Source organism: Aquarana catesbeiana, linkage group LG08 (assembly GCF_042186555.1).
Source record: "Aquarana catesbeiana isolate 2022-GZ linkage group LG08, ASM4218655v1, whole genome shotgun sequence".
NCBI classification, from domain to species: Eukaryota; Metazoa; Chordata; class Amphibia; order Anura; family Ranidae; genus Aquarana; species Aquarana catesbeiana.
In genome coordinates, this window is record NC_133331.1 from 297062164 (window position 1) to 297077100 (window position 14937).

The 14937-nt window shown below is 48.8% G+C and overlaps 2 protein-coding genes across 2 annotated transcripts in view; both read left to right on the forward strand.

Annotated features, from left to right (window-relative positions):
* The first annotated feature begins 591 nt into the window (after positions 1–591).
* LOC141104941 (oocyte zinc finger protein XlCOF8.4-like) lies at positions 592–9691 on the forward strand. Its single transcript, XM_073594747.1, has 3 exons — positions 592–755; positions 9058–9186; positions 9314–9691. Exons 2-3 carry the CDS (start codon positions 9091–9093, stop codon positions 9662–9664), a joined length of 447 nt encoding a protein of 148 aa, XP_073450848.1. The 5' UTR covers positions 592–755; positions 9058–9090; the 3' UTR covers positions 9665–9691.
* Positions 9692–11813: 2122 nt separating this feature from the next.
* LOC141104999 (uncharacterized) overlaps positions 11814–14937 on the forward strand; it is a 43347-nt gene continuing 40223 nt past the window's right edge. The window contains exon 1 of the mRNA XM_073594806.1: positions 11814–13214. Coding sequence (XP_073450907.1) covers positions 12202–13214 — 1013 coding nt within the window. The 5' untranslated portion in view covers positions 11814–12201. The remainder of the gene's footprint in view (positions 13215–14937) is intronic.

The window sequence follows — 14937 nt, forward strand, 5'->3', positions numbered from 1 at the left end:
GCAGATCTGTAAGGAGGACCTCTGCTTCTGGGGGCACCTGATGTAAGGACGTACTCTGTTGGGGCACTTGATGTGAGGACAGACTCTGCTGGGGGCACCTGATGTAAGGATAGACTCTGCTGAGGGCACCTGATGCAAGGACGGACTCTGCTGGGGGCACCTGATGGCATCTGATGGCAGGTGACACGCTCAGGGGTCCCACTGATTCTGGATTATGGTGAGTTGAATGATTTCATTCTATATAACAATGTAATAATAGTAATAATGCGCTTCAATCATCCTGACACCACAACAACCATGGTGCTGGGATGATTGAAGCGCTAACACCAGGTGTTTGGAGTATCTTTATCTGCTGATTTGTTAAACTCTGGAATACACATTTCTATTTTGGTCTAGGATTTGGGCCCGCTGTCCCTCCATCCCTCTTTCCTTCCTTCTCTCCTTTCCTTCTTTCTCTCTCCCTCCCTCCCTCCCTCGCGCGCCCTGCATTTTTCTTTTTTTTGCTGTGTCACACCTACAAACGCATATCCCACCCCCTAATTATAATAAGACTCCGCCTACAGCCAAAAAAGTGTCCCTATATATTTTTTACAATGTTGGCAACTATGTCCTTGCCGGGAGTGGAGCTCCACAAGGTGGTGATCTTCTCACTCCCACCAAGTCTGGAAGTCTCTATGGAAGACAGGAAGTTCTGGGTGAGAGGTGAGTCAGGAGGAAGTACAGAGGAGACGTTGCTGGAATTTTCAGTAAAGGAGGTAATAAGATCTTATTTTCTATTTACACCCAGTAACCCCCCCGTCATGTCCGTCTTCTTCCTCCATAGTCACTGTGATGTCTTTTATCTCCAGCAGATGATGATACACACATATATAGTGTGGAAACCTAGATTAACCCCTTCAGGGTCAGGACATTTCCCTACTTACGGGGCCGGAACATTCTCTTCATTTTTTAGATAAATTCTAGTAATTTTTTCCTCTAATCCAGGGGGGTCTTAAACTGGCAGCCCTCCAGCTGTTGCGAGACTAGACTGTACAAGTCCCATGACGCATTGCAAGGCTGACAGTTACAAGCGTGACTCCCACAGGCAGAGCCTGAGGCATGATGGGACTTATAGTTCCGCAACAGCTGGAGGTCCACCAGTTTGAGACCCCTGTTCTAAACAAACCGCACTGACAATAAATAGACAAGACAATGACCATCCTGACCATACATGGCCTACATCCTGACTACACAGCTAAGAAATGGACATACCGGTATCGGGACTGATACTAGGCATGTTTGAGAGTATCGGTACTCATGAAAATGCTCCAATACAGGAAGTGACGTCACCTTGGGAGTGGAACGCCTCCTCCTCCCCTCCGGCCGGCTGTCTTCTCTGGCCCAGGGTCATCTTAATGCACAGGGGCAACCTGGGCACTGCCTATGTGAGCGGGATCTGTAGTGCTCCAATCACAGGGCGTGGAGAGGAGAGCCGGCGGGGATCGGAGCAGTAGACATTCCTCCAGCTCAAGTAGCAGAGGTCAGATCATGCCCCGATCTAGGGGGGTATTGGGGGCGGGTGGCTTTTTTGGGGAGGGGTGAGCTCCCCCCTTCCAAGCCCTCCACCAACCCTGACGCTTGCCGGTGTTCTGCTGAGAAAGTTCCCCTCGGCGGATAATGACCCCCCTGTACTGCGCAGGTGCAGCGCAGTAGGAACAACAAGGGAGCCACCGAAAAGAGCCAAAGCTGAACACCTGAGTCAGCTGTACACGGCGCCTGCTACGCTCGCCACGCTTCGGTCACAGCCTCGCTTCGCTCGGCATTTTAATATTCTGACTCTATGTCCACTTGGATGGTGGGGCTTTAACGTGGACTTAGGTCAGAATGTAGTGCGCAGGCGACGTATAGAGCTGACGATCAGCTGTTCTTCTTCGGCAACTTTCGGCGGCTCCGTAGTTGTTCGTACTGCGCAAGCCCATCGCATGCGCAGTATGGGGGGGTCCTTATCCGCCAGGGGAACTTTCTCGGCAAGACACCGGCAGTCTCCTATCCCCGCATGGCACACATCTTAAGCACAGAACTAAGGAACTAAGAGCTCCTCCTCCCCATCCCATTCCCTTACAGCTACCATGTGCATAGTGTATAGATAGATACTGCAACTCCATTCCCACCATGGAAGGTCACAGGTCAGAACTGCAACCAGTAGTTAGATATACACTGTGCAGGGAATGGGATTTCACCTCCAGTGTGTGCTGTGTGGGGAGCTCTGCCTGTGTTCAGGATGTGTACAATGCAGGGATGGGAGACAGAGCTCTGCCAGCAGTGACCCCTTACTGTGCCCTCCTACCCACCTTACTGTGCCCTCCTACACCTATTACTGTGCCCTCCTACCCACCTTACTGTGCCCTCCTACCCACCTTACTGTGCCCTCCTACCCCCCTTACTGTGTTCTCCTACCCCCCTTACTGTGCCCTCCTACCCCCCTTACTGTGTTCTCCTACCCCCCCTTACTGTGCCCTCCTACCCACCTTACTGTGCCCTCCTACCCCCCTTACTGTGTTCTCCTACCCCCCCCCTTACTGTGCCCTCCTACCCACCTTACTGTGCCCTCCTACCCCCCTTACTGTGTTCTCCTACACCCACCTTACTGTGCCCTCCTACACCCCTTACTGTGTTCTCCTACCCACCTTACTGTGCCCTCCTACCCCCCTTATTGTGTTCTCCTACCCCCCCCTTACTGTGCCCTCCTACCCCCCCTCACTGTGCCCACCTCACCCCCTCTACTGTGCCCTCCTACCCACCTTACTGTGCCCTCCTAACTTCCTTACTGTGCCCTCCCAGTGGCGTCACTAGGTTTGGTGTCACCCAGTGCGGTAAAATTTTGTGTCACCCCCCCACCCCACCGGTCACTGAGCAGGTTAGCGCAGCAGCACAGTTATCCCCCTGTGCAATCCCCCTAATGTAATCCCCCTAATTCAACCCTCCCCCCCCATGTATTCCCCCTAATGAAACCCTCCCCCAGTGTAATCCCTCTAATGTAACCCTCCCCCGTGTAATAACCCTAATGTAACCCTCCCCCGTATATATCTCCCCTCTCTACATTCACAGACCTCAGATCAGTGTGGCTCTGTCCATACACATGTCCTTCCTCCTAGGCTCCTCCTCCTGTTGTGGATATACTGTCAGTGTGGAGGAGGAGCCTAGGCTCCATCAGCTCTGAGGAGTGTAATTATGATAGACAGCCGGCACCTCTCTCCATCTGCCGGCACCTCTCCCCGTCTTCCGGCACCTCTCCCCATCTTCCGGCACCTCTCCCCGTCTGCCGGCACCTCTCCCCGTCTTCCGGCACCTCTCCCCGTCTGCCGGCACCTCTCCCCGTCTTCCGGCACCTCTCCCCGTCTTCTGGCACCTCTCCCCGTCTGCCGGCACCTCTCCCCGTCTGCCGACACCTCTCCCCGTCTTCCGGCACCTCTCCCCGTCTTCCGGCACCTCTCCCCGTCTGCCGGCACCTCTCCCCGTCTGCCGACACCTCTCCCCGTCTTCCGGCACCTCTCCCCGTCTGCCGGCACCTCTCCCCGTCTTCCGGCACCTCTCCCCGTCTGCCGGCACCTCTCCCCGTCTGCCGGCACCTCTCCCCGTCTTCCGGCACCTCTCCCCGTCTTCCGGCACCTCTCCCCGTCTGCCGGAACCTCTCCCCCTCTGCCGGCACCTCTCCCCGTCTGCCAACACCCCTCCCCGTCTGCCTGTCACAATAATAGGCGATTGTGGTTCCCGGAGGACATGTGGGTGCTGGGCAATGGGACTCTTCTCCTGCGCTGTCTGCCTCACAATATTATCTCCTCCTCCCTCCCCGAACATCGCAGGGAGCCAAGGAGACACGGCAGATGCCAGTAGAGATACCGGAGTGTGCAGGAGGAAGAAGAGAGAGACGCGGCGCCTCTCTCAATACAATGCCGGGTGTCATCCCTCTGGCAGGTATCACCTGGGTGCAGCCCTCACCCCCCCGCTCCCCCCTAGTGATGCCACTGTGCCCTCCTACCCCCCTTACTGTGCCCTCCTACACCCCTTACTGTGCCCTCCTAACCCCCTGTACTGGGCCCACCTAACCTCCTGTACTGTGCCCTCCTAAACTCCTGTACTGTGCCCACCTAACCCCCTGTACTGTGCCCTCCTAACCCCCTGTACTGGGCCTACCTAACCTCCTGTACTGTGCCCACCTAACCCCCTGTACTGGGCCCACCTAACCCCCTGTACTGGGCCCACCTAACCTCCTGTAATGTGCCCTCCTAACCCCCTGTACTGTGCCCTCCTAACCCCCTGTACTGGGCCTACCTAACCTCCTGTACTGTGCCCACCTAACCCCCTGTACTGGGCCCACCTAACCTCCTGTACTGTGCCCTCCTAAACTCCTGTACTGTGCCCACCTAACCCCCTGTACTGTGCCCTCCTAACCCCCTGTACTGTGCCCTCCTAACCCCCTGTACTGGGCCTACCTAACCTCCTGTACTGTGCCCACCTAACCCCCTGTACTGGGCCCACCTAACCCCCTGTACTGGGCCCACCTAACCTCCTGTAATGTGCCCTCCTAACCCCCTGTACTGGGCCTACCTAACCTCCTGTACTGTGCCCACCTAACCCCCTGTACTGGGCCCACCTAACCTCCTGTAATGTGCCCTCCTAACCACCTGTACTGTGCCCTCCTAACCCCCTGTACTGTGCCCTCCTAAACTCCTGTACTGTGCCCACCTAACCCCCTGTACTGTGCCCTCCTAACCCCCTGTACTGTGCCCTCCTAACCCCCTGTACTGGGCCTACCTAACCTCCTGTACTGTGCCCACCTAACCCCCTGTACTGGGCCCACCTAACCCCCTGTACTGGGCCCACCTAACCTCCTGTACTGTGCCCTCCTAACCCCCTGTACTGGGCCTACCTAACCTCCTGTACTGTGCCCACCTAACCCCCTGTACTGGGCCCACCTAACCTCCTGTAATGTGCCCTCCTAACCACCTGTACTGTGCCCTCCTAACCCCCTGTACTGTGCCCTCCTAACCTCCTGTACTGTGCCCTCCTAACCCCCTGTACTGTGCCCTCCTAACCCCCTGTACTGTGCCCTCCTAACCTCCTGTACTGTGCCCTCCTAACCCCCTGTACTGTGCCCTCCTAACCCCCTGTACTGTGCCCTCCTACCCCCCTGTACTGTGCCCTCCTAACCTCCTGTACTGTGCCCACCTAACCCCCTGTACTGGGCCCACCTAACCTCCTGTACTGTGCCCACCTAACCCCCTGTACTGGGCCCACCTAACCTCCTGTACTGTGCCCTCCTAACCCCCTGTACTGTGCCCACCTAACCCCCTGTACTGTGCCCTCCTAACCTCCTGTACTGTGCCCTCCTAACCCCCTGTACTGTGCCCACCTAACCCCCTGTACTGTGCCCTCCTAACCCCCTGTACTGTGCCCTCCTAACCCCCTGTACTGTGCCTTCCTAACCCCCTGTACTGTGCCCTCCTAACCCCCTGTACTGTGCCTTCCTAACCCCCTGTACTGTGCCCACCTAACCCCCTGTACTGTGCCCTCCTAACCCCCTGTACTGTGCCCTCCTAACCTCCTGTACTGTGCCCTCCTAACCCCCTGTACTGTGCCCTCCTAACCCCCTGTACTGTGCCCACCTAACCCCCTGTACTGTGCCTTCCTAACCCCCTGTACTGTGCCCTCCTAACCTCCTGTACTGTGCCCTCCTAACCCCCTGTACTGTGCCCTCCTAACCTCCTGTACTGTGCCCTCCTACCCCCCTGTACTGTGCCCACCTAACCCCCTGTACTGTGCCTTCCTAACCCCCTGTACTTGTCCCTTGTCACGTCACCTGCCACACGTTGCGGATTGTTACTTGCCACCAGATGCAGATCGTCACTTGCCTGCTACAGCTGCACGGTGCAGATTCTCACTTGCTGTGTCCCAGCGTGAAGGCAGGCAGCAGAGAGATGATGTCATCTGCCCGCGGCTGCACAGTGAGGGCAGGAGAGCGGTGATGCAGGGCGGGCAGTGAGAGATGATATCATCTCTCTGCTCCCCTGCCCGCTCTACGCCGACTGGTCTGTTGGGCCGCTCACCCGCCGGCACACTGACTGATCCACCTGCCTGCCTGTCACTAATTTCTCGGGGGGGGGGGGGGGGGGGGGTTGGGGGGGCAATTGCCTCATTGCTCCCCCTGGATCTGCCCCTGGTAAGTGTCATGCCGGTCAAAGTTGAATACCGAGCCGTGATTAGGTTCCTCCATCTTCAAAGAGGGAAATCTGCCCAAAGATGAGGAGGACTTTTTAAACCGATTAGTGACCATGGATGAAAGCTGGGTATGTCTAGATGATCCTGAGACTAAAGAAATGAGTAAAACATGGAAACGTGCTTCATCACCCAACCCCCAAAAAGGCTGAGGCCGTCATTACTGAAGTTGATAGCTGGTTTTCCTCCAAATCGGCATACTTCTACACAGATGGTGTCAAAGGTCTGTTCCACAGAGGTGAGAAGTGTGTAACCATAGGAGGTGGAAATGTAGAGAAGGAAGAGTCAGCAGACTAAATTTCAGATCTCTGGCACATCTGGATCTTGGTGAGGGTAAGGACTTGTTGGCCTCCCCTCGTATATCCTGGAATACAGTATTGTAGATCTGTGATACTGTCTTCATGTTAAATTCGAAAACCAATCGGCAAGGCTGCAGTCAGAAAGTGGCGTCAGCCATCTTGGTACACCCCGCACTGCTCACCACCAAACTGATAGTCATAAGGGACAGACGGCATTTCTTGACACCCTCATTCGGTGGCGTTGATGTACTGTGCCACACCTCCCAACTTTCTGAGATGGGAACAAGGGACACCTATTAGCACAAGTATGTAGGCATAGGACACACCCCCTGCCGCCACGCACTCTTAAAGAAGAATTGTACAAAAAAAAAAATGATTGGTTAAACCCAAAAAGTGCTTTTTTTTCTACCACTACAATTTCTTTATATTGGCTTTTGGAATTTACAAATGCAGCAATTTAGATGAAAGGTTTAGCACCAGGAAACACTTTTTGAAAGATAAAAAGTGAATTTTGTATACAACTATATAGATCAGACCAAAATGAGGGACAAATGAGGAGGAGAGAGAGACAGAGGGACCTTGTTTCAAATTTTATGGACAGTCCCTCCACATCCGAGACAGTCCCTCCACATCCGTGACAGTCCATCCACATCCGGGACAGTCCCTCCACAGCCGGGACAGTCCATCCAAATCCGGGACAGTCCCTCCAAATCCAGGACAGTTGGGAGCAATTTATCACTAAACAAATCATCACATAGACTACTTTTTGTCCCGTATGTGGTGAGGAACAAAAAGTTAAGTAAAAAAAAATCTTTTTTTAATCGTAAAAAATTCAAGTTACACCCAAGTGCATAAAATCCCCCCCCCCCTCCCCCACAAAAAAAATTAGGCCCCCATGCCACATATACGCACGTACAAATGTAAACATGCAACGGGGTGCCTACACCTGAAAACGTTTTACATGTTACATATCTTCGCACACGTCGGTATGGGAGCAATAGTTCTAACACCAGACCTCCACGGTAACACTAAACTGATGACCTATAGGGGGCTTTCAAAGCAGATATAAATATATATAATAAATATCGGGTACTGAAGTTTTTTGCCATTTCACGGGCGCACACAAATTTAAGGTTTGACATGTTTGGTATCTATTTACTCGGTGCAACCTCATCTTTTATATTTTACAAAAAAATTGGGAAATATATATAGAGGTTTTGTGCCCCCTAAAATTTACTTTCAATGCGTTTTTCTTTTACACAAATTTTGTGTTTCCTTACCTGCGGTAATATTGTGTGACTGTCAGAAACCATGAAATCAGACCGAGACAGAAGTACAGTTAAATCACACTTGTTTAATAATAAAAGTAAAAAGAACAAACGTAGTCAAACATAGGATGAGAAAAGATTCTGGGCAGCCCCACTCCGAAAATTAGCCTTTATTCATAAAAAAGGAATATCAAAAATACATGCCACAGCAGAACACAGGACAGAAGAGCTGACTCTAATCATAGCTATGATTAAGCGTTGTTTGATAGTGTGAAACGCGTCAGTGCTTCTGTCCTGTGTTCTGCTGTGGCATTTATTTTTGATATTCTTTTTTATGAATAAATGCTAATTTTCGGAGTGCGGCTGTCCAGAATCATCCCTCATCCTAATTGCTTTATGCATTGCCAGCACCTGTTGCTTCAACTCCGAGGAGAGGTTCATCTCCATTTGATCTACTTGGAGCGGTGATCCACTTTCCCCTTCTGTAGTCAAAACATAGCCAGAGTTCAGTAACCGGAATGGATAGTCAGCCAAGCCAGAAGTCAGGGATCAAAGTAGTGGAACAACAAGCAGGAGCTGGAGCCAGAAGGGATGTCAGCAAAGCAAAGTCTTTAAACAGGAACACAGGAGATAGTCTCTTATTATGTTGACCAAGGCAAAGGCAGAGATCCTCTGGACTGGACGGCTTAAGTAGGCAGGACTGATGAGCAGGATATCATCAACAGCTGAGCAACTGTGGAGAGAGATGGGAGCTGGCAATTAGCCGACAGCTGAGCAGCCATCTCAGAGAAGAAAGGGCTGAGCCCAGCCCTGACAGTGACATAATTATTTGGAGCAACCACTATTTTATTCTCTTAGGTGTCTGCTTTAAGAAAATATATCATATTTGGGGGGGATTTATGGAATCTTCAGGCCTTAACTTTTTTTTTTTTAAGTGTACAAAAAAAACGCAAAAATGGCTGTGCCTGAGAAAGGGTTAAAGGATAAATTCACCTGCGGGAACACCCGTAAGATTTGTTAGTTACAAAAAAACTGGCTTCTAATATTTTTATCTCCTATATTCAAAGCACATTTGTCGAGCCCCGCCCTAAACAGTCCAAATGAAATGTGTTCCCATGGGGGTAGTAGTTCTTCAATGTACAGCAACCCTCCTATTCCCCCCACACCCCCAACCCCACATCCTATTATTGTGTGACCAATACCATCCTAATAATTCTTACTCTCATTTCCCAAAGTTATCCATCTAAAAGGAGACCTGTATAGATCAAATGACAGCACCAATGAGGATGGAGGAGGACTGGAGTCACATGACTGAGAAGATACTAAACCTCACCCTGGAGATCATCTACCTGCTGACCGGAGAGGTGAGGAGGATTCTGGGAGGTCACATGACATCACTCTTATCTCTATTAATAAAACACAGACCTGACCGGAGAGGTGAGGAGGATTCTGGGAGTCTAACATGATATTCCTATTGGTTCCTCAATACAGAGATTTCCTCTGGTGAAGTCAGGGGATCATATGACCATCACAGTGCCTCCATGTGACTCCCTAAAACCTGAGAGACACAACATGGAGAAGATTATAGAAGTCATCAAGAAGATGATGGAGCTGCTGACAGGAGAGGTGAGGAGGATTCTGGGAATTCTGGGACATTATCCAGTAACAGACAAGGGATGTGTCTGGATGGTGACTGTATCATTGTGTGTGTCAGGTTCCTATAAGGTGTCAGGATGTCACTGTCTATTTCTCCATGGAGGAGTGGGAGTATTTAGAAGGACACAAGGATCTCTACAAGGACGTCATGATGGACAATCAGCCGCCCCTCACATCACCGGGTAAGAGGAGACTTTATTGTAAAGGAGAGAGCAGTACAGAGGCTCCACCTAGACCCCCCATCATCTGATAAACACATAGAAACAATGTATTCAGTCAGTGTGTGTGTTTCCTACAGATGGATCCAGTAATGGGAACCCACCAGAGAGATGTCCCCGTCCTCTGTATTCCCGGGATTCCACACAGGAAGATCACACCATCCCTCACCATCATCAGGTAGATGAGGAACAATCATTGGTAGTTATGATTTATCTACAAGCATGTTTGTTACAATTAATGTTTTATTATATATTCATAATGGAAACCTCGAGGATGATAATATTGATGTTAAAGAAGAGTTTAAAGAGGAGGATGAGGAATATGGAGTGATGGAGGACTTTTCAGATGGAAACAAGGATATGATGGAGCCACCTAATACCAGGAACCCACCAGAGAGATGTCCCCGTCCTCTGTATTCCCGGGATCCCACACAGGAAGGTCACACCATCCCTCATCATTATAAGGTTAGTAGGATGGAGCATCTAGAACATGGACTCAAGGAAATGTGTAGATTTTGTATGTAAACTTTTATTTTACAGAATACAGAATTTACAGAATTTGAGGTTAAATCAGAAGAAGAAGAGAGGTATGTGAGGGATGATCAGCAGTCTATGGAGGAGGATGGAATAACGGGGACATTTATAGAGGAGGACACTCCTACAGAGATCAGCACAGGTGGGTCATTAACACTAAATACATTCCTCCACCCATACTGCTCACTGATTGGTCCAGAGTAGGGTGGGGACTGGGTGATATCAGCCTGTAATCCCCTGGTCACTTTCCTGAGCTGTGTTCCCCGTCCTGTATTCTTGTATTTCTCTCGGATAATCTTCCTTCTCTGTGCTGGCAGTAAAATGTTGACTTTTGGTATAGGTGTTGCTCGGCCTAGGCACCTGGGGGATGTGTTTTAAATCTTGGCAAAAGGGGGACCTACTCAATATTAGGTGGATGGATATGATTTCATGGCCAATCTGTGTATTGTATGGTACATACTTCTGACTAGGGGTCGACCGATATATCGGCCGGCCGATATATCGGCCGATATTTGGCGTTATTTACTTAATCGGCATCGGCCGATTGTGCTGATAAAAAAGGCCGATTGTAACTTCAGCCGTGACTTGCAAATGACTTCTGTAATAGAAGTTAATGCAAGTTGCCTTAAGTTATCTGTGAAGTTTTCTTCTCTCCTCCTCTGGGCAGCCTGCCAAGTCTGATAAGAAGATACATTGTATCTTTCAGGTTCTTTTTATCAATAGACTGAACTCCGTGGAGAAGTTCTCAGTTTAACCATTTAAAGACTAAATCTTTTCTGACACTTGTTGCTTACAAGTAAAAATCCTGTATTTTCTGCTAGAAAATCACTTAGAACCCCCAAACATTATATATATTTTTTTAGCAGAGACCCTAGGGAATAAAATGGTGATTGTTGCAATATTTTATGTCACACGGTATTTGCGCAGCGGTCTTTCAAACGCAATTTAAAAAAAAAAAAATACACTAATGAATTAAAAAAAAAAACCTAAGCAGTAAAGTTAGCCCATTTTTTTTCGTCCAAAAGTTTTGATTACCTGTTTTTGTGTATTTAATATTTAAGATAGGTTTTTTTTTTTTTTTTTTTTTCGTTTTCTAAATTATACATACAAGTGAACTGATTGGAGGTTTGTTTTGTTTAATGTTTAAATGAAAAAAAATTTCTGTATTACTTAAGGTTGCTTTCACACTGGAGCAGGCATGCGTTGATGGTAAAACGCTGCTAGTTTTAGCGGCGCTTTACCGTCATTTTAGAGGCGCTATTCGGCTGCTAGCGGGGCGCTTATAACCCAGCTAGCGGCCGAGGAAGGGGTTAAATGCGCCCCTGAAGCGCCGCTGCCAAAACGCTTTGCAGGCGCTTCGGCAGCGGTGCACATTCATTTCAATGGGCAGGAGTGGTGGAGGAGCGGTATTGCACCGCTCCAAAGATGCCATTTGCAGGACTTTTTTTACATCCTGCCAGCGCATCGCCTCAGTGTGAAAGCACTCGGGATATCACACTGAGACTACAGGGGAGACGTTTTACAGGCACTTTACAGGCGCTATTTTTAGCCCAAAAGCGCCTGAAAAACGCCCAGTGTAAAAATCTAACTGTTAGATTTTATGAGATGAAGGGAAAAAAAAAAAAAAATCGGCCAAATATATCGGCCCAAAAAAATCGGCATCACATATCGGCCATCGGCCACCGCGATTTCTAAATATCGGCATCGGCATCGGCCAGAGAAAAACCCATATCGGTCGACCTCTACTTCTGACCCCTGCACTATATACTCTATGTTGTATATTACATAGTCCTGACACTCGTCCTATAATCCCCTCATCACTGTCACTCCTATAAAAGACACTTCTCGTTGTTTCCTCACTCTCTGACTAAGGTCCATGAATAAAGAAATGAACTGGTAGGAGATCAGAGGACCCATTTACTAGTTACCTTGAGGGGGGAATTGTAAGATCCTCAGAGACAAAGTTGCCTGATGTGGGCGGAGTCCTGGTTTAGGGGAACCAATCTGCTCATGTCTAGTAATAATCTTTGTATTTCTATTTTAGTAGATGGACGGGAGATGAGGAAAACCTCAGAGGATTGTCTCACTTTGTCTCCAGACTGTAAAGTAGAAGATGAGGACATCACACAGCATAGTCCAGGAGAAAACTCGACTACCTCAAATGTCCATCCGGCACCACACAGTGTAGATGGACCATCGTATTCCTCTTATCCTGAGGAACCCCAGACTGTGAGGGACAGTGCCGGACCAACGTATTCCTCTTATCCTGAGGAACCTCAGACTGTGAGGGACAGTGCCGGACCACCGTATTACTATTATCCTGAGGAACCTCAGACTGTGAGGGACGGTGCCAGACCATCGTATTCCTCTTATCCTGAGGAACCTCAGACTGTGAGGGACAGTGCCGGACCATCGTATTCCTCTTATCCTGAGGAACCTCAGAATGTGAGGGACGGTGCCATCCTTCCAACACATAAGAGATTTCCCTGCCCTGAGTGCGGGAAGCATTACCTTTCTAAATACGATCTTAATGTGCATAAAAGAACTCACACAGGAGAAAAAACACATTCCTGTCCTGAGTGCGGGAAATGTTTTTTACACAATTCAAGTCTTCACTCACATCAGAGATCTCACACAGGGGAGAAGCCGTATTCCTGTCCTGAGTGTGGTAAATGCTTTTCACACAGTTCCAGTCTTACATCACATCAAAGATTTCACACGGGGGAGAAGCTGTATTTCTGTCTTGAGTGCGGGAAATGTTTTACACAGCAGTCTAGACTTAACACACATCAGAGATCTCACACGGGGGAGAAGCCGTATTCCTGTCCTGAATGCGGGAAATGTTTTTCACAGAAGTCCCATCTTTCCACACATAAGAGATCTCACACGGGGGAGAAGCCGTATTCCTGTCCTGAGTGCGGGAAATGTTTTTCACAGAAGTCCAGTCTTAACACACATCAGAGATCTCACACGGGGGAGAAGCCGTATTCCTGTCCTGAGTGCGGGAAATGTTTTTCACTGAAGTCCAGTCTTAACAAACATCAGAGATCGCAACACTGAGGCAGATCCACTTTCCACTGATTAGCAGAAGTGTAACCCACAGAAGTCCTCTGTTTACAGACATCAGAGATCTCAAACGGGGTAGAAGCTGTATTCCTGTCCTGAGGGAAGGAATTGTTCCTCACTGAAGTCCTGTCTTCCTGTACATCAGGGGTCCCACAAAACCCTTGAGGTGTATTAGTGCGTTGAGTGCGGGAAATGTCTTATATATAAATGCTGTTGGACATGTGGGGAAGAAGCACACCCTGATATACACCTCAGATATACTCCATGGCTGATCTTCATCATGTAAGAAACAATTGATAAGGAGATCAGAGATCACCAAAGACATGGATGAAGTGTTGTACCATGTTGGCCATTGATAGCAGGAGAAAAATAAAAATGGAGTCATTACCTAAGTACATTTTGTGGTGTAAACTCTTGCAAAAGGTCTGTTTTCTCAAGTCGTCTTCCAGGACGAAACACAACGAAATTCAAAAAAGAACTTCAGGGATTGATTGATAGGGGTTTAGAGCAAGGCATTCTTAATAAAAAAGAAAAGGCATACCTGGTTCCCTCTGCCCCGAGGGTCCCAGTTATGTACTTTTTGCCCAAAATACATAAATGCCTTTCTAAGCCTCCAGGTCGTCCAATCATTAGTGGCATAGACTCTGTCACGGCTAGGATTGGCAAATATGTAGACAATTTCCTTCAGCCCCTAGTGACTGCAACCCCAGCGTATTTAAGAGATACCACTCGGGTTATTAACCTTTTGGAGGGATGTGAGTAGAGAGAGAGCTACATTCTCGCTACGGCAGATGTGGCCTCTCTATACACCATCATTTCCCACCAGCAGGGGTTTGAGGCGGTAAGTTACTATCTAGATCAAGATCTTTCTTTACCCCGGCCTCAAAAAGAATTTATTTTATCACTTTTAAGTTTTGCAACAGGCCATAACTATTTTTGGTTTGATGGTGATTTTTTTCTGCAGATTCGTGGCGCGGCCATGGGCGCCAAATTCGCGCCCAGTCTGGCCAATTTATTTATGGCCAGATGGGAGAAGGAGGTCATTGATAGCAATCCCCCCAAAGAGCTACGTCTATGGAGAAGGTACATAGATGATGTTCTTCTCCTGTGGGATGGTGATCAAGCTTCCCTTGAAAACTTTTTTACACAACTGAATCAGAATGATAGGGGTATATCCCTTCAATTCGAAATCAGTTGTTCTGAGATTCATTTCCTTGACCTTAACATCATAGTCAAGAATGGTCGCCCTACTACCAATACACATTTTAAGGCGACCGATCAGAATGCCTACATCCCACTTTCTAGCTGTCATCATCTGGCTTGGCTAAGGGCTGTTCCTCAAGGCCAGTTTCAGCGTATCAGGCGCAATTGCACTGACATTTCAGAATACCATCGACAAGCCTATATACTGAAACAACGGTTTCTTGATAAAGGCTATTCTGAAAGCGATATTGATACCACCATAATCCAGGTTGCTAATATGGATAGGGCCCTTATGTTGCATAGGGAAGTGGAACGTAGTCCTGTACCTGACAATAACTTTTGATGGTCCATGATCACTGGCTGCTCGAATCAACATTTTTCTGTTAAAAAAATCTTTCAGAAACACTGGAATATACTTAAAAATGATAAAGTACTTGG